The sequence below is a fragment of the Patagioenas fasciata genome, chromosome 2, assembly GCF_037038585.1.
Source record: "Patagioenas fasciata isolate bPatFas1 chromosome 2, bPatFas1.hap1, whole genome shotgun sequence".
Classification (NCBI taxonomy): Eukaryota; Metazoa; Chordata; class Aves; order Columbiformes; family Columbidae; genus Patagioenas; species Patagioenas fasciata.
The window spans coordinates 4151608-4171287 of record NC_092521.1 but is presented as its reverse complement, the minus strand read 5'-3'; the positions used below and the strand labels follow the sequence as shown (position 1 = coordinate 4171287).

General features: G+C 41.3%; 1 protein-coding gene across 15 annotated transcripts in view; it reads right to left on the bottom strand.

The window, feature by feature from the left end:
- TSNARE1 (t-SNARE domain containing 1) overlaps window positions 1-19680 on the bottom strand; it is a 535013-nt gene that overhangs the window by 183829 nt on the left and 331504 nt on the right. For 10 of the 15 annotated variants that reach the window (XM_071803753.1, XM_071803759.1, XM_071803750.1 and 7 more), the window contains 2 exons: window positions 18648-18720; window positions 2703-2785 (listed from right to left, as the gene is read on the bottom strand). In XM_071803753.1, the coding sequence (XP_071659854.1) occupies window positions 2703-2785; window positions 18648-18720 (156 nt within the window). Of the gene's footprint in view, window positions 1-2702; window positions 2786-17813; window positions 17870-18647; window positions 18721-19680 lie in introns of those variants that run through there. The other 5 variants (XM_071803758.1, XM_071803761.1, XM_071803754.1 and 2 more) reach the window with 2 other exon arrangements.

Genomic DNA, 19680 nt, shown 5'->3' with positions numbered 1-19680 from the left:
TTTAAAATGCAAACAAAGAAGCCCAGCAGAAAGATATTTACATTTGTTTAAACATTTTTATCATGGCAGGGAACCTAAATGCCTTGTTTTGTACTAGTTAAAGAAAAGCTATTTACTCATGCTTTGTCATGTTAATGTACAGGTTGGGACTGGTGTCCCAAGTCATATTGTTGAAGTGAGTGAACTGTATTATATGCAAACATTATGCTAAATAAACAGTCACTTAATCTTTATTCCTGACAGAAATCCATTCATTAAGGTCTACAGTAGTTCTTATGTTTGAATGTTTCAGTGATGTTGACAGCTCTGATTTCTCAATTTATGTATAGATTTGTCGATATTGGAATACTACATACACACACATTCATTTACATATATACATATAAACAGCAATAAGTAACCAATATATGTAACTCAGTCTGCACTTACAAGACAATCCCACTATACTAGAGGTCACAGGTAGCAGCCAAATAGATTAATGAATTGACAGTTCAACAAAACAAGGAAAAATACTCAGAAAAATATTAGAAAGCAGACTGTGCTTTTGATCTCTGAGGGACATAGAAGAGTGTAGAGAATTTAAAGTGCGCAAAACTACGGCAGCTGCCCTGAAAGGGGTTTCACCCATAAAGCCATGTGGTTGATCATCCTCCCAAATCCATTCTAGGTATTTCTAAAGCAGCCCAAATCATAGACAGAACCTGGAAGGACGACCTGTATCCCACAGCATTAACATCATTTCCTACAAAAGCCCTTGAGGGCTGTGTGCCAGTTTTTGTCACATTATGGGGATGATGTCCTTTTGGAAGCAAGATGCGCAGATATTACATCACATAACAGAGGGGGTGTCACATGCCACTCAACAAACCCAAGACAGCAATCGAAGTCACAAAATCTTCACCTTATTTTACATCTGCATCTCAGGGAACCTCATGAAAGAGGTGACTGACATCATGCTGAGGTTGCAGACGTCTGTCTAGTGATCCTCATCCAGTAGTATCCAGGGTATCTACCTGTCTATATTGCACATGTTGTTTGATAGTAGAATTTATCTAAGTAATATTTGTCTATACGGGCATGTTCCAAGGACGAGAGAATCAGAAGTGTTTTCTAGCTGGTACACATTTATGTTCCCAGCAACAGCAGACTTGCTAAAAATGGTTATATCTTCACCTTGATCAACATACCCTGTTTCCCCAAAAATAAGACAGGGCCTTATATTAATTTTTGATCCAAAACTTATTACTTTTTTACATGTATAGATGCCTGGACACTATTTAAATTGACTTTTTAAATGAACTGTAACTTGGGCTTATTTTTGGAGTGCGGCTTATATTTCGAGCATTCTTAAACATCCTGAAAAATCATGCTAGGGCTTATTTTTGGGGTAGATCTTATTTTTGGGGAAACAGGGTATTTGAAGAATAAAGGACTTCCTAACTGGCCAGGCTATTTCAGCAGTTCCTGCTGGCTGAAGAAAGGAGATCCTTTACACTGTGCTGCGTTCATTTTCTGCTTGAATACTCTTTGACCTTCTTAGCTAAAATTGTCATTAACTCACTTGCAGCTCTGCAAGCAGCTGCACTGTCAAGTATTAAATTTGTTCTCGTCTCATTTTAGACTTCATGCTGTAAAAATGCAACAGGCTATTTTCTAGGTAAATGTAGGACTAAATGCGGGGTGACACGTCATGAATGTATTTGCCACACTTAGTTTCTGTAATATCAAAGTCCTACGAAAGTTCTTCTTATTATCCAAAATCGGCAAAGCATGTTTCACCATAAAATAAGCTGTAGATAATTTTAAAATCACATTACCCCTTTTCAGTGGAGTGAAATGGCTGTGGCTCTTACTTCTTTTATCTGAAGGTTTGCCCCAGACCTTCAGAATTCAGCGAGTCCAAGGACCAACAAGGAAACACTATGTACTCACACGGACCTCAGTTACGCTTTGTCACACAAGACTCCAGATACATGAAACACACTTTGGACTTCAACAAAGCAATTTATGACTCAGGAAAAAAGGAAACTAACAGCTTTTGTTCTGTCAGTCCGATGCAACCGATAGTATTTTTTTTTCTTTGTTCGCCTTTCCCTCCTGCCCCTTCATCCCTAGAAAGTATAAGCTATAATCATCAGAGAGTTCTTTCTGGTCAACTTATTTTCAAACATATTATTGTTTGTCTGTGTGTGTGTGTTTTACTCTTGCTCCAATGAAGAAAAGGAAAAAAAATATCACCTACCCTCAAATTGCCTTTAAAGAGTGCTGAACAACAATCCTTTAGTCATTATTCACCAACCACATCATGTCTTTTGACAATTCAGTTGTTTCTGTAAAGCACTGTTGCCTGATTATAGGGAAACACTTCAATAAAAAGCACATATACACTTAAATGATGCACTTCTTATGATGTCTTTCTAAGAACAACAGTAGCTAATTGTTGAGTTTCCCACTGGGAAATGTCTCTTTAATATGCAGATCTCTTAATGACTACTCTAACAGAAATTGCCGATGTTACAGTAATTTAATCACATATATAAGAAAAAAAGTTTAGCTCTTACTTAGAGTATACTCTATCATCTTTCCAGGTAGCACAAATCCAACGCAGCCCATGTGCCATGTGGTTTCCCAGTCGCCAAGTGTTCTCTTTATTTTAAATACTATTACTGAATGTATCCGTAGGGTTTTTTAGTCCCACTTACTTGGTGCTGACTGGCTTTTGCCAACTGCTCATTGGCTGATTCTACATTAGAAGATGCAGTCTCAATGTTGGCTTCAATACTATCTGCAAATTAAGATAATAGAAGATAATTACAGGGTACAAACCTAAACCAAAAGACTTTATACCAACAGCAATTCAGCAATTTACTCATGGGCATAAAGAGATGAGCAGCCTCTTGTTTGCAAGCTGTAGGACGACAGAGAAATAGGAACGCCACCTATTTTGATGAACACTTAACCCATCAGTGAGAGGCAGTATCACAGCTCTTCATGTGTTGCTGGATGGAGTTTAGTAGCTCAGCCCATTCCTACTGAAACTGATGGAAAGGCTGGTAGAGAATTCAAAGGAAATCAGCCCAAAGTTGGTAAATTTAATAGTTAAATCCCAGAAGGGGCACAACAGGTTGTATCTGAAATTATCTCATTATTAGAGCCGAGGGATAAGATTCATATGAGTACGTGTGGGTTATTGACCATCCCCAGATGACTTGGACACTGTCACAGTCAACAGGGAGCAAGACCACACTGTGCAATTCATCCCAGTCTACAGTAGCTGTCACTGATGGGATCAGACTAATCACAGCCTAAACTCCTGGATGACATTCCCAAGCTGCAATGTCTTTACAGATGGCTCAGGTTGAGACACATTGCTGGTACCTAAAATTAAGAAGAATTTCCTCCTAGATTGAGAGGTCTGATGTTGAGTGAAGTTGGAGAAACCATGATGAATCAAAATGAGACTAGAAAAGAAAGATTATCACCTACACATGGCAGCTGGCAGTTCCCCACTTCCATCAAAGACAAGTATTAAATTTGACTCCAGAGGTATGCTTAGAAAGCAAGACATTTATGGTATAAAACCTACAAATAAGGTGTTGTGTTTCAAGCAGAAATCTTAGAAATCTGGACCAGCTTCTCCCCTAAGAGATGTGCAGCCAACAATTTTTGGCCGCAACAGGAGAATATGTGCACTTGGGCTGCTTCTGTGGGTTTTAGAGCAGTTATTACACTGTGGAGTGTAATGGCCAGGAGCAATTAAACCACAGAGAATCAGGTTCCAGCGATTTATCTAAACCTTAAAAAAATAATGAAAATTCTTCAAATTATATTATTAGGAATTGGATTAAGATGTGCCACAGAAGATTTAAGTAGTTTATTCTATTTTCGAAGGAAAGAACACTAATCAGACTAGCCACCTTTGTCACAAGAAATGAGGCTTTACAAATAAACTGCAGAAAGTCGCTGTGCTCAGATTTTGGCATTTTCAAGTGAAACAGTGTTTTAAGTCTGTTAATGTAATTATGGATTTGTCATAAATTAAAAAAAAAAAATAAAATAAAAGAGCAAAGAAACCACAAGCCAAAAGAACCACGGAACAAACAAACTTCATCTCAACACATGGAAACCTCTTGTATTACACCTGGGAGAGATGGGGTTTCGTTCTTTTTATTTTAGATCATGCATACTGTCATACACAGGAAATAAACTACGTGGATGGCACTTTGATTACAATAATTTTACTGGCCATATCCGATGCTTCTGAAACCATTTTTATTAAGAGTTTAATACTCTGGACCTGGGGTGGCATCACTGATCTCTGCTCAAATGTTTTCCTTGCATTCGGGATTCAGCAAGAAGAAATCAAAAGGCTTTTAACTCAACTTTTAACTGACTCTGTCTGTAAAGCAATATTAAATTTGTTCCTACAGAGCCTTTGAAGAGCTGCATTCACACACATGCACACATCGGTGACAGCCTTGGAGAGTTTACTTCCAGTATTGCATTGATCTGAGGGCTTTTCTGGGAAAACATCAGATTTTTGTTTTCAAAACCAGTAAAAGAAAACTGGTGTTGAATGACAAAAAAATGACAAACATGAAACATGAATGGCACACTGTACTGAGCTGCGGTTTTGCCATGTGAGTGGACCTACCCAGGGTCTACTTCAAATAGGTATGACTGAGACACACAGTGAAACACACACACTGAAACATAATAGACAGATTTCAACCTGTTACTTAATAATAACAAGGTCCTAGGCAAATTTACAAGGAAAATCCTAATATCACATCTCCACTAGTGCTATCACTGTCAATTGGGATCATTCTTCTATTTAAAAAGAATATTATAGATATCCTACCTTCATTCACTCCAGGAGGAGTGGCCCTGCTGTCTTTCCCAACAGATATCGATGCTGACCCACAAATTAATAATTGGTCATTCTACATATTTTGTAGGAGTAGCAGCGGACGGACACCTGATATTTTCCAGTTAGAAGTGAAAAATATCTGAAAAGTCATATACCGATGGGCTAGATTGGCTTTGTAGGACAGGGCAGTGCTTGCTTTCTCTGCATGTTAGGATGGTGCTACATAATTGGCAAATATTAATTCATACAAGCCCCGATCCAATTTCTAGCAGTGTCTTTTAGAAGTTTTTCTGCATATGGAAAGAACAGGGCACAAGGCAGAGAAATCAAGAGTTAATAAGTCATTAACCAAGGCTGCATCAGCCAGAATAACTTGTCACCCATGGTGACAAATTCTTAGTTGCCTAGTTGTTGACAAGTATTGACTTCTCGAGTTAAGGATGACTACATGATGCATAGTTAACCAGATTGCTTTTGCCTAAAATAATCTGTATATGTTCTGTGGAGGTTCTGTAAGAACCAGCCACTGGGGCAACAGCAGTTTGCATTACTTGCAATTCAGTTCCTAACCACCCAAAGCTCAAACATGTCATAACTTTCCTACACCCAAGCTGTGACATGTGTTAAGATGGGGAGAAAAAAAAAAGGAAAAATCAGGTAAAAAACTAATATCCTGCTGGGATCACTGTTAATTTCAGAAGCACAAAGTCTGACGATGTTTTTCGGTTACAAAATACAGCTTTATGTAGGAAAGCGTCTCTATGCATTAAGCTACTTTGTGATGGGATTTGGGATGGGGGGCTTTGGGAAATTCAGAAGGGGTAGAGGGAATGTACTGAACACCTTGACAATCAAAGTAACAGGACTTCCTCATGTATCTGATGTTCCTCAGAATCTTAGTGCAGACCTTCACTACTCAACGCCTCTTCAAGGCTGACTGTCATCAGAAAATTAATCACTTAGACCTGGGAGAGTTACAGCAGAGAAATTTATGAAAGACATCCTACTAAAACAAGAGTAATCTCTCTGTGCTCCTCTTGGGGCAGGGGGAAATCAGAGCAGGAGCTTAATTTAGTGTCCCTAAATGGCCCTCCAGAGGAAGCCACCACTTTACTCTCCCTTCTGGGGGGACTAAGGATATTTGTCTTCATTAGATAAAATTAAACACTGTGAACGCCCCCTTAGCTAGTCATATGTTATGCACAATATTTTGCAAACACCATCTATGTTTTTCCCAGCCCAGGCTTTCACAAGTAGGATGGATGTGTGCTACATGTCCTGTATGAGTTGATGTGATGTTACAGGAGGAGGTTGGACCCTGGTGGCTCTGTTTCTGCTCACTTGTTCTCCTGACAGGGGAATACCAGCCTCAGAATAAGAAAATCTTCAATTTAAAATATCTTTTGTAGCAGCTTGTAATCCCGAGACTCAGGGGGGGAAATAGACAAGATCCCATAGAAACAGCTCTAAAACTCTATAAAAAAGAGACATCAATATGTAACACAATTAACTTGATATTTCTGCTGATTAACAACAGGAAAGCTAGGAAAGGAAAGAGAATTTGGGTCAAATGACAAGGAAGTAAGCAATAAATCAATGACGTTAAGAAGTGAATGATGAACATGTCACTCACAGCTGTGTCAGTGCATCTTTGCTGAATGCAAGTGATGGTTCAAAGCTTCACCTTGCCCAGTTCCAGGCTCTCTGCCAAGATACTTTGCTTGAGGATGGAAAGGCAAGCATTTCCAGAGGGGTGGTAGGATTTAGAGAGACTGAAAAAACCTGCTGGAAGGGTCTGCCTTTTCCTTTCTCCTTTGACTTGAGTATGAAAGGACAGTGACTCTGTCCCAAATAAGGGCTACAAGAACGGCCTTGAGGTGCTGGAGTGAGTTGAGAGAAGGGAACAGAGCTGGGGAAGGGGCTGGAGCACTGTGACAACCTTGAAGTGCTTCCCCCCAGCATCTTCAGCAGAACAAAGACCTTGTTATGCCTTAAACATCAGGTTTTTGTTACGTTGGGAGGAAGAGATAGATGACACCTCATCTTATCTTTCCCAAAGTTTTATGGACATGAAGGCAGACACCTTGGAAGATAAGGACAACTAACAGTGTTGCTGTGAAAGGCCTCATGGCCTAATTGGGATGATAGAGATGAACCATCTGTCAGACAACCAACTACCAGAAGAAACCACGAACCAAGAGCTACCCCTGACGGGCAAGACAACTCACTTCCGTTCAATACCGTGAACTTTCCCTTAGTTTGAAGACCCCAGACCCATTTCCAGAAGAGTCTTCCTAATTAGCATGAAGAGCGAGCAGAGGGAGGAGACAAACCACCTTCTCCTATCTCGTATGTAAATGAACTGGGTTATAAAACAATCTCACGTTCGATACAGGTTGGTGATGTGTAAATCTTCAACGTGTCCCCCCTCCGGAGGTCGTCGCAGGACCGATGTACCTGTGGAGTGGTGATATCTTTCTCTCCCTCTCTGTCTCTCTTTCTCTCTCCCTTTCTCTTTCTGATATCTTAGTTTTCCTCTTCTCGCTCTTCCTTTTTCTTAAACATATAAAGTAATACCATTTTAAGTTCTGCTGCTAAAGTCTTGTTAAGTTTTGCATTACAGTTTACTAATTGTTGCCAATCCATCGTTTTTAGAAGGGTTTTTGCTGTCAATGTATTGATAAGTTTTGTGGTACTATAACATACTTTTGCCAAGTCACTAATCGTTGTAATTTGTATTCTACCATGTGCTTTTAGTAAATTCATAATTGGACCCCCGGAGTGATTGTCATTCACTTCGCATTGCCGTGAAGAATTACCTGGAGTTAATTCACACCTGATCTCATATGTTGAGTCAGGGCGCATGTCGCGTTCAGAGTTAACTCATCCCTCATCCCATCTGTTGGGACAGGACAAGCACAAGTGTGATGGGAGCGGCTGAGGGACCTGGGGTTTCAGCTGGAGAACAGGAGCTGAGGGGAGACCTTCTGATCTCTGAACTGCCTGAAAGGAGCTTGGACCACGGAGGGGTTGGCCTCTTCTCCCAGGTAACAAGTGACAGGATGAGAGGAAGTGTCCTCAAGTTGCAGCAGGGGAGGTTTAGATTGGATATTAGGAAAAGAATTCTTAATGGGAAGGGTTGTCAGGCATTGGAACAGGTTGCCCAAGGCAGTGGTGGAGTCACCATCCCTGGAGGAGTTGAACAGACAGTTGAACAGAGGTTCTCAGGGACATGAGTTAGTGACAGTGTTGAGTTAACAGTTGGACTCGATGATCTTGAGGGTCTCTTCCAACCAAAATGATTCTATGATTCTAAGTGAGATAACCCAGTCCTGGGTTCAGTATTTTCCAAAGAGCCTGAATCCCGGAACAATTTTCTGTCCTCAGTCTGTGATGAGATGTTTATGGTACAGTTTGAAAACAAACAAAAACCTTAAGGCGATGTGATCACCATTTTATTAAACTGAGGGACAGGGCTGCATCAAAGTGGATGGTGGTTGCAAACCAATGCATCAAGGAAACAAGAAAATACTTCTAATCTTCTGCTTAAAGTGAAGTAGTGAAGGTGGGAGAACTAACTAGCTTTTAGACATAATTTGACATGATTTTATGACATTCTTTCCACACAGAGACAGAAATCATCATGACCCCAAGAGGTGTCTTTCAGCCTTATCTATTTATGTATCTTCTGAGATCAAGCTCTGCTAATGACCAACAGGAGTCTTAAATGTGAAATTATTGGAGTAACAGTGGGGTTTTTGTCCTAATGTATCAAGGAATAACCCCTATGACCTGAGCCTTTATAGAGACAACAATGGATTGGTTTCACAAGGCAGTATTTTCAGTAAAACCGATTCAAAGACAGGAAAGTGAGCTCATGAATGAGAATTTTAAAATGTTCTCACTTGGCAGTAACCAAAATGGGCCCCTTTAGGTTTCACAGTATGCTTTTCTTTTTAGCACTTTAATAAGCTCAACCCTCTTTTATCACTATAACTTCTGACTAAAAATAATCAATACAACATACTGAGAAGCACGCACACACATAATAAAAGTGGAGTATTTTGGTAATGTGTACAGGTTTATTTCCCATTAAAAGCCAAATCTGGGGTGAAATTGCTTTTGGCATAAAAAAAAGGAATTTTGCTCATTCTAATTGCCATATACTTGGAGAATTGGAAGCAAGCTTAATTCCACAGACAAAAGACCCTCAGGCTCTCTATAGGCACAGTTATGGATGTTCTGGGGAAGAAAAAACTATGGCAGCTCTTGTGAAGTTTAAAATGTCTTAGGGTTGGTCATTTGCAAACTCCAGTATAAACATAATGTTATAAAATTCCGCACACGGGAGGATTTATAAAATAGTCTTTTCTGCATGCTGAACTAAGGCTAAATGAGTCACATTGGCTTAGATGGGTGCAATGAAATACAATTTGCAGCTCCATGAGTCATCAAGAGCCATGGTTATTGCTTCCAACAAAAGGCAGATAACACCTAGATTTCTATTTGATTTTAGCAGAGCTCTAATTCTTCCACCACAACCCTCAGAGGTAAAGATTGAGGCACTGAACAACCACTCACACTAATTTTCCAGGCAGGCCTGGAAAGACTGTTTAAACTACCCTAAAATGTCATAACCAGCTCTTCCTGCTGATTTTCTTCAGCAAAGCCTTAGTCCGTATGAATAAAAGCGGCTATAAGGCAATGGCCGAACACCAGCATAAATTTACAACACTTCAGCTCCCGAGTGATTTATACTGTCCTTGAAATGAATCTTGGAAATGTCAAGTATCTGCTACATATGTATGTGTTGAGGAACGGTATCATCCCGCCAGAGGTATACCATGCCTGCCAGGATACGTCTACCAAGGATTTAAAATTCAAACATTGTCCTACGTATATCTATTGGAAAATAGTATATCCAACTGGGGAAGAAGGTACCTTGTATCATCTGCTCTGTTCTAAATGGCAGAGTGCAGAAATATGACCACTTTAGTGGATGCACAGCAATTTACTGTTCTTTCTTCCAGAGAAGTGGTCTCAAATTATTGGTATTTACCATATGAAGAGTTTCCTGAAGGTACGTAGTATGGCCTGTGCTCTCATTGCCTGGTGCACATTTTCATCTACCTATCTGAGTTATCCACAGTTCCCACATGATGCTGTCGTATGGCTTTGGGTAACCCAAGGCTTTGTTTTTAATCCCACAAAATTTGCACATGGGATGATATAATATCACAGCAATAATCCCAATTCAATTTTTTTTTCATTATTTTTCTGATGAAAAAAAAAATATTTCGACAGGATGTTTTTTGTGTGTTTGGCCACGAGATTTTCTTCTTTCTCCAAAATAATCCCTGAAAGTAATTTAGAGAGCAAAACAGCACTCAAACTAGTTTGCTTTGGGAAATTCTATCTACGCATGTGTAGCATGCTACTTCTTTTTCCTCGTGATGTAAACTTAACACCTTTTTTTAAATGCTATAAGACGTCACAGAATCCCAGAATGGTTGGAGTTGGAAGGGATCTCTGGAGATCATCCAGTCCAACCCACCTGCTAAAGCAGGTTCACCAGAGCAGATCACACAAGAAGGTGTCCAGGTGGGTTTGAATGTCTGCAGAGGAGGAGACTCCACAACCAATCTGGGCAGCCTGGTGGAGGGCTCTGGTACCTCAAAGGAAAGAAATTTCTCCTCATATTTAGATGGAAACTCCTGTGTTTCAGTCTGTGCTCATTGCCCCTTGTCCCATCACTGGGCACCACTGAGAAGAGTCTGGTCCATCCTCTTGACACCCACCCTGGAGATATTTATAAACTTTGATGAGATCTCCTTTCAGCTTCTCTTCTCTGTCCAAGTTAAAGAAAGTATTATTTCATACCACAATAGGTTATGTTTCTTTAAAATTACAAAAAAGAAAGATCAAGATAATTATATTTGTTTTTTTCCAAATCCAGCTGAGGAACTGACACAGGTTGGATAAACACCTTAATTTCACTTGTATGCAGCATTTTTCAGAAGTCCACTTTTGCCTACAATTAACACAACACTCACCTTCCATCATGCAGCTGATGGCATAAGCTATCGAGTCCTATAGCTCAGTCAACTGATGAAAGAAGCGTCAGTCTGAGATTGTCACAGGAATAAATGAGGATGATGGGAGTGTTGATTCATAGAAATAAACATACTTTATTTCTGCTTGCTGTCTTGGAAAGATCATATATTTTACCTACAAAGCAAAGTCACTGATATTTACAATTTGGTTGACCTCTTTTGCTTTACATGGCTCATTTGATTTTCTTAACCTACTCATGCCACGGCCTCTCAAACATAGTCTGTGGCAGCGTATAAAACCTCCCAGCAGGAATAAAACAACCACCTGGGCTGCTTCTGCTTTTATGACATTTACTGCTCAATTGCAGCATTACTAGAAATTGAGAACACAGCAGTTCCAACTGCCCAAAAATCACTTCAGATAAATAGGTGTGAGAAGAATCCTACTGGTGGCAATAAACCTCATAAAAGGAAGAGTCTTGTTTCTTGTACAAAATTAACTGGCTCATTAGCTGCAAGTATACCAGCCCAATCACATTACGAGGGTCAAACACAGAACAGCAGACAAATCTTTAGGCATTAGTAAATTTGCAAGTGTACAGTCACCCATTATTCTTTCTCTTATAAACCAGCATGAGCTGTCTTATCAGCACTGTCAGCGCTAGAGCTAAATGTAAAAGTCCACAATACGACAAGAGATGACACAAAAGCTCACTCATAGGAAGCAGAAACAGGTAAGAAGCACAAAAGCTCATGCATATTTTTTCTACTGCCTATTATCTTAAGTAAGATGAGTTGGTCAGAGATCATAGAATCATAAAACTATTTTCGTTGGAAGAGACCCTCGAGACCATTGAGTCCACATGCTTTGGTCCAACTGGCACCAAACCATGTCCTTAGGAACCTTATCTACGTGTCTGTTCAACGCCTCCAGGGATGGTGACTCCACCACTGCCCTGGGCAGCCTGTTCCATTGCCTGACAGCCCTTTCTTAAGAAGAAATTTTTCCTGATACCCAATATATACCTCCCCTGGTGCAACTTGCGGCCACTTCCTCTTATCCTATCACTTGCTACTTGGGAGAAGAGACCAACCACCTCCATGCTCCAAGCTCCTTTCAGGCAGTTCAGAGATCAGGTCTCCCCTCAGCTCCTGTTCTCCAGCTGAACCCCCCAGGTCCCTCAGCCGCTCCCATCACACTTGTGCTCCAGCCCCCTCCCCAGCTCCGTTCCCTTCTCTCAACTTGCTCCAGCACCTCAAGGCCTTTCTTGGTGTGAGGGGCCCAGAACTGACTCCAGGATTTGAGGTTTGGCCTCCCCAGTGCCCAGCACAGGCGGATGGTCACTGCCCTGATCCTGCTGGCCACATTATTCCTGATACAAGCCAGGATGCTGGTGGCCTTTTTGGCCACCTGTGCACATGCTGGCTCATTTTCAGCTATTGTCATTCAACATCCCCAGCTCCTTTTCCACTGGGCAGCTTTCCAGCCACTCTTCCCTGAGCCTGTAGCGCTGTCTGGGGTTGTTGTGATTGTGTACACATACGCAGGCACGTCGCAAGAAGAGCCAGAGGCCACAAATGCACTTGCAAAGAGCAAGTTTTATTTTAGTTACCTCTCTACTGGGGGATCTCCGAAGCCACACCTGAGCTCCCAGGCAGAGGTGACACAAGCAGGGACGCAGGCACTGGTCAGTTCAGCCCTGCTGGAAGATCGCTGGGCCTGCTGAGCTCGCCTGTATTTCAAGGCTTCAGGCAGGTGCAGCCTCCCACTCTTTCTCACAACAAAGCAGGAATCTCAGACATAGTGATAAGGTGCCTAGAGTTTCTCACAGGCCTGTGTTATGTAACACAGAGGTTCTACTCATCAAGCACACAAGGTCAGTAAAACAATTAGTGTGATGTGTGTGCTTTTTCTACAGACAGGTGCAAGTCACTTGAGCGTAATTACATTTAACCTCCTCACCAAATCTTCTGCTATATCCCCATACAGTGATCCAGCTGCTGGACCCAGCACTTGGCCTTGTATAACCTCATCACAGTAGCCCACATCTGACTCCAACATTTCAGCTGTAGCAGCAGCCATAAACCTGTGCCTAACACAAAACTGAGCACTTTACAGACTCTTCAGGGCTGTCTGAAGCCAAGGATGTGTAAAAAGTGACAGTAGAGGCCACCACTGCTGCAGTCCAGATACACAGGGAGAGTAAGCCAGTGGTATACAAAACAGCACAGTCTTAAAGTTGTTGCATACAAGGCAATTAAATGGTAGTAATACTATGTAATTCCAGCAGCTGGGGTGGTTTACAATAAAGCTTCATTAGACTTTGATAACAAAAGACTAAACTGATGACAGGATATATACCTAAAATGCACAAAGAAATTGGAGGTTTCTTGGGAAGTGGAATAATTTGTCACTTATGCAGAAATACCCCAGCGTATCCCTCCTGCTCTGTACTGACACACAACCCCATGTCTCAACAAGTGGCTGAAAGCAAGGGAACCAAGAGAAGATTTCCCACTTCATCAGGAACGAATAAGAACATAAACGCACTCATTCATGTAACAGCCTCCTCCGAGATCACTTAGGAAACTTAACCAAATGAGAGACTTTGCAGACCACGTTCAACTGAACGTAGATTTAAAAGCTGTTACATTCAGGTATTCAGGGACTATTCTCAAGATGTGTTCATTTTCTGCAGATGTTCCAACCGAGACACATAACTCAGGAGAGTTTACTTAAGGATCCAGTTGAATGATTTCTCAGCTCGGTTTCCCTTATCGCCTCTGAGAACAGACTCTTGGCTGTGGTGTTCAGGCAGCCAGACTGGAGGAGGACATGTGTGGAAGGGTGACTGTTGACAGCATCTACATGTTAAACCTTCCTTCAGGTCAGAAAGGCAACAAGGATAAAAGAGGCAACAAAGCTGAGGTCATTTCACAGGAAAAGAAAACCCCAAACCTTAAAAAAACACAAACAAAAAACTCCCTACATTCAAAGTCTTCTAAAATAAGCAAGACATTTGCATTCACAGAAATGGATTTTACTTTGAGGAAGGTTTATTATTATTATCACTAGAAAATAAGTGACAATGCGGTATATCAGTGAACGCCAGCACTACTTGAGGACTGAATATATTGACACCACGTTCTTCTGAGACTGAAGGAAAGAACCAGCTGCCCTGTTTATATTTATCTTGGCAGGTCTATGGACTCTAGCCTGACAGACACTATGTAGTTATACAGTTATGTTCTGTGATTACTGTATCAGTGAGTCAAAGCCCTTGAAGGCAAAACAAGCTAGTGGCCTAGGTTACCTTTGAATCAACAGAAAGAGTCTTTTCACAGAATCTTACAGGAATTCTTAGAAAAAGCATCCTATGCAGCTTGATCCCTGTGGGCTGCTGGTGAGGGGAAAGGGTGTGAGGAGGAGGGTACTAAGAGAAGAATTCAATAATTGGCTGTGGAATTGGTGCTGACAACATGGGTTTGGGTTCTATAATCACAGGACCCTGTTTGCAGATCAGCATCTGCTTGGGAGAAATGGGATCTGCCTCACTAGGCAGGCCAAAATTGTTTTCATCAATAGAATGGCTGACCTCACATGGAGGGCTTTAAACTAGGAATGATGGAGGCAGGACAGGGTGACCAACAGTCCTGTGAGGGAGCAGTGGGCAGGACTGCTAAATAATGGGCATGGAGTGGTGTGGCAGGAAGGGTTCAAAAAGTCATCGCAATTGGGCCTGGGCAGGATCACCTAAAGAAGTTTCATGTAGGTAGCAAGGTGTCTACAAGGCAACCATGTGGACAAGTACTCCAAACTCTCTCCAGGAACTCAACATGTTGGGTTGCCTCTCTAAAGTATGCACACAGTATGGGGAATACACATGAAGAGTTTGAGATTTGGGTGAAGTTGCAGGGCTATGATTTTGTTGAGATCACGGAGATGGGGTGGGATGGCTCTCATGACTGGAGTGTTGGATTGGAAGCATACAGGCTCTTTAGGAAGGACAGAAAGATGATAAGAAAGAGTTGCCCTTTATGTAAGAGAGCAGCTGGAGTACATGGAGCTCTGCCTGGGGATAGATAAGGAGCTGACGGAGAGTTTACGGGTTATGATTAAAAAGAAGACAGACAAAGTGGATGAGGCCCTCTATGGACAGATAGGAACAGCCTCACATTTGCAGGCTCTGGTCCTCATGGGGGACTTCTACCACCCCAATATCTGCTGGAGGGACAACACAGCAGGGCACAAATAATCCAGGAGGTTCTGGAGTGCACTGATGATAACTTCATGGATCTGATGTACCAACGGCAAGATCTTAAGGTTGCTGAAAGAGGCCCATCTCCACTGCTAAACTTTACTTTCATGGTAGCAGAAGGGTTGTTTAGCTAAAGCTTCCAAGGCAAGTATCAAGGACTTGGCACTATGAGAAGTAAATTACACTGGAGGTGATTGTTAGAGCAACAGTCACTCTTTCCCATGCTCATAGATGGACATTCAACTGAACTACAAGTGCCTCAACAGCTTGAAACACTTCCAGTGGTTTATACTGAACATTGCTATTTTACGTGTTTGAGCTTGTTCTTTCATTTGCTTTACTGAGATATACACACACAGTTCCATGAAATCAGTTTTATAGCTGGTGTTAGGGAGAATGGAATCCTTAAATCCCCAGTTTCTCTGTAGAAAGTGTCAACAACACAGCTGCCAGTATTTGTGTATCTGATGAAGACAAGTGCATATTTATCCACCTCTGTAGGTTTCTGTTTGTCTTGGAACAGAGAATAAAGGTGACCTGAATAATACAGTTACTGCTTTTTCTTTTTTCTTGCCCGTGGCAAAAGAAAATGCTGTTCTGTTTTTGTTTTAGAAGAGCTGTTTTTCCAACCTGAGTATGCAACCTTACTAGTTATGCCAAAATAACATACAAGATCTACATTCCTTGTCTTAAGGGCTCTAATTCAACTTTCATGCCTTACATCATTGCTTGCAGCTCCATCACATTCTTCAAAGCCGAAAGGAAAGACCCACGTTGTTCTGAAAACATTTTACACCTTTAAAAGAGTCCCATTTCTTTCTCTTTTGGACTGTTTTGGAACCAACCTTCCGCCAGTGTATCTGTAACCTCCCAAGCTCCCTAAAATGGGAAGAAATCCCAAGATGATATACTAGCCATCTGTTTTAAGATTAAAACAGAAGAGACACAGGAATTAATTTACCAATCCTCTACCTCTTTGTCCAGACCAAATGTATACAAATCCGTCTTCACACAGTAAATCCCACTGGCTGAAAGAATCACACAGAATCACAGACTGGTTGGGGACCTCTGGAGATCATCCAGTCCAACCCTCCTGCTAACTCAGGTTCACCAGAGCAGATCACACAGGAAGGTGTCCAGGTGGGTCTGAATGTCTCCAGAGAAGGAGACTCCACAACCTCTCTGGGCAGCCTGGTCCAGGGCTCTGACACCACCAAGGAAAGAAGCTTTTCTTCATATGCAGATGGAACCTCCTGTGCTTCAGTCTGTGCCTATTGCCTCTCATCCCATTGTTGGGGACCTCTGAAGAGTCTGATCCATCCTCTTGACACCCACCCTGAAGATATTTATAAACATTTATGAGATCCCCTCTCAGCTTCTCTTCTGCAGGCTGAACAGCCCCAGCTCTCTCAATCTCTCCTCATAAGAAAGGTGCTCTAGGCCCCTCAGAAATATTTCATATATTTCCTCTTTGCATGACAGAAATTGCTTTCTACCATAGGGAGTGTTATGAATGTATTCATTAAGGAACCGGTCCATACACCATAAAAAAAATACATTTAGGTTTTTGTAAGAAGTATGGGTTATTCTGTCTGTGCCATGCTAAGACCAGACAAGTTCTTCCCATTAATTTCCCTCAGCTGAGGTGAACTGGAGAGTGGTTTGCTCTACAGCCCTGGGAGCATTTTGTCAAATGGCACATCTCACATTCCCCGCTTATATATTTTCCCTGTGTTTTCTAAATAAGCACACACTGTGCTTTCATTTCATGCATGTAAGAGAAATGCATTAAAAAAAAAAAAAAACAAAAAACAAAGCAAGTGCCAAGAGAACTCTCTCTTATCAACATTGCTTTTGAATTTTCACTTTGGGGGTTTCAAATCCCTTAGCCTCCTGATTCTTAATCTCACTTACTTCTGTGTAATATGAATGTCAAAAGATAAACAATCGGTCGGGAAGGTACCTTGACTGGCTGCCAGGCTGAAAAAATACTCCTAAAGAAACTATTACAAATCTGCAGTGAAACAGGAAGAAGAAAGAATGTGTCAGATATAAAAGCAACAAAACATTATGCTGGCTCAAAAACGAACTATCCTACTTAGTCTAACAGTTTCTCACAGGCAAGTTAATGCTGGAGTCACTTATATGTATGAGCGACATCTTAAAATAATAAATATTGCCTTAAGAAATGGAGTTACAAGGATCTTGAAGCTAGCTGATGTATGTTGTCATGTCCCTCAAGGCATCACCATCTGATGTGCTTTCAGGAGATGAACCAGGCTCCAAAATTATCCATGTACAAAAATTAGCTTTCAAACTAGTATAAATAAATAAATAAGTTTGGGGTTTAGATACTATTTCATTTTTTTTCTACACCTGTGAACCCAAGTGGTGTTTCTGTATGGGATGCAGTGTGAAAGGAGGTATCTTATGCTAATGGAAACTTGCAAAGGTGTGAGCTTAGCAAAGAAATCCAGAGAGATTAGCAAACAACAGAGAAGAGTTTCTTCTTTTATGATCTGCCCATGGCTGCCTTAGGACTTGATCCAGCTCCCAGGAGCTCCAGTGAGAACTCCAGGTTAGAAATATCTCCACGAATCTTGTGTTTCTCTGGAGTTTAAGTCCCTCATGGTGGCTTCAGGATGGTTAGCTCTCAAATTTGGAAGTAGACGGCTGCTTCTGAAGCACTGCATCGTGTTATCATACATATACAAAATGAGAGATGGAGAAAAAACAAAGTCTGATTGTTCTCAGCTGCATCAGAAGGTAGCAGTGGCAAAGACAAGTGTCAGAAGACATTTTAAAGGAGCAGATCTACTGTTTCTTCTCAAAAAGTGGTGTCTGTCAGTGATGGGCTGCCCTTAAAGGTAAAACCAGGGGTTGCTCATCTATTTTCCCAAGTTTTCTCCATCATGCTCCTAGCCACTGGTAGCTGGAGAGCAAGAGGAGATCAACTGATTTGCAGAAGCTTCAGACTATGCATGTGGACGTATCATGGCATTTGGCTACTGTAAATTTAATCAGACACACCCTGCAATGTGGAAAGAAAATTCCATTTAAGAGAAGCAAGCTGCCTAATTTTCTCCACCACCATAAATAATCATGACAATAATTGCTGCTACTATTGTTTTTTAATGACAATTCCAGGTAGAAAGGAAGAATTGGATCCCTTTCCAGTTAATGTTATATATTCTCCAGCTTCCTTTTTACAGTCAAAAGGAAATGGATTAATCTCGCAAAGAATTCTATTTTATGCCAAATATACCAGCTAACTATCCTTAACATCAGAACCCTATTGCACCGGGCAGCTTGTGAGATCAAAATATCACTGGATGTACAAAATGCCCAAAGCGTAGGGAAAATAATCACAGCGTCAACAAACAGCTGCCCATGAGGGAACACACAGCATCACACTGGAGTGGTGCAGGAGGGTAATAAAGCCCATAATTTAACAGCGATACTTACCTATTGTGTCTCCTTGCTCATGCACCATGGAGGCCAGGTCTTTAATGATCTGGCTCACATCCAACATGTCACTCTGGAAAGACAGAAAGTCTGACATTAATGATGAATGGATAACATGCAAGCACAAAAGGCATGTTACACAGTCAAGCTTTGCAAAGCCAAAAAAAAACCAAAACAAAAACCAAAACCAAAAGCAAACAAAAAATGAAAAACACAGAAAACCTTGCCTGTGTAGAATTAAAAGAAAAGGTTATAATGCCCCCATAGTAAATCAAAAATCCCCTTAAGCAATGCCATGGTTTGCTGGATCTAAGTCAGTCAGTTAACTCACACTTTCTAAAATAAATAAGTAGAATAATCATATTAAATGGTTGCTTTTCAGAATTGTGGAGGACTAAGAGAGAGAAAAAAATAATAACAGCAGTGAAACCTCTTCTGTCTACAAAATTTATTTTTGACATAGGTCATTCATCCCACAGTGCAGATTCTTACATAGAAAAAGGCCGTCTTTCAGCATCTGACAAAATACTATTTGTAAAACTGATGGAGATATCAGAGAATCATAGAATAGTTTGGGTTGGAAGGGACCTTAAAGATCAACTAGTTCCAACCCCCACACCATGGGCAGTGACTCCTCCCACTAGACCATGTTGCTCAATGTCCCATCCAACCTGATCTTGAACACTTCCAGGGTTGGGGAACCCACAGCTTCTCTGGGCAGCCTGTTCCAGTGTCTCACCACCTTCATTGTGAAGAATTTCTTCCTTACATCTAATCTAAATCTACCCTCTTTCAGTTTAAAGCCATCACCCCTTGTCCTGTTACTACATGTCCTGGTAAGAAGTCTATCTCCAGCTTTCTTGCAGGTCCCCTTTAGCTACTGGAAGGTCTCCCTGGAGCCTTCTCTTCTCCAGGTTGAACAGCACCAACTCTCTCAGCCTATCCTCACAGGGGAGGTGTTCCAACCCCCTGACCATCTTCATGGCCTCCTCTGGACCCTCTCCAACAGGTCCGTGTCCTTCTTATGTTGGGA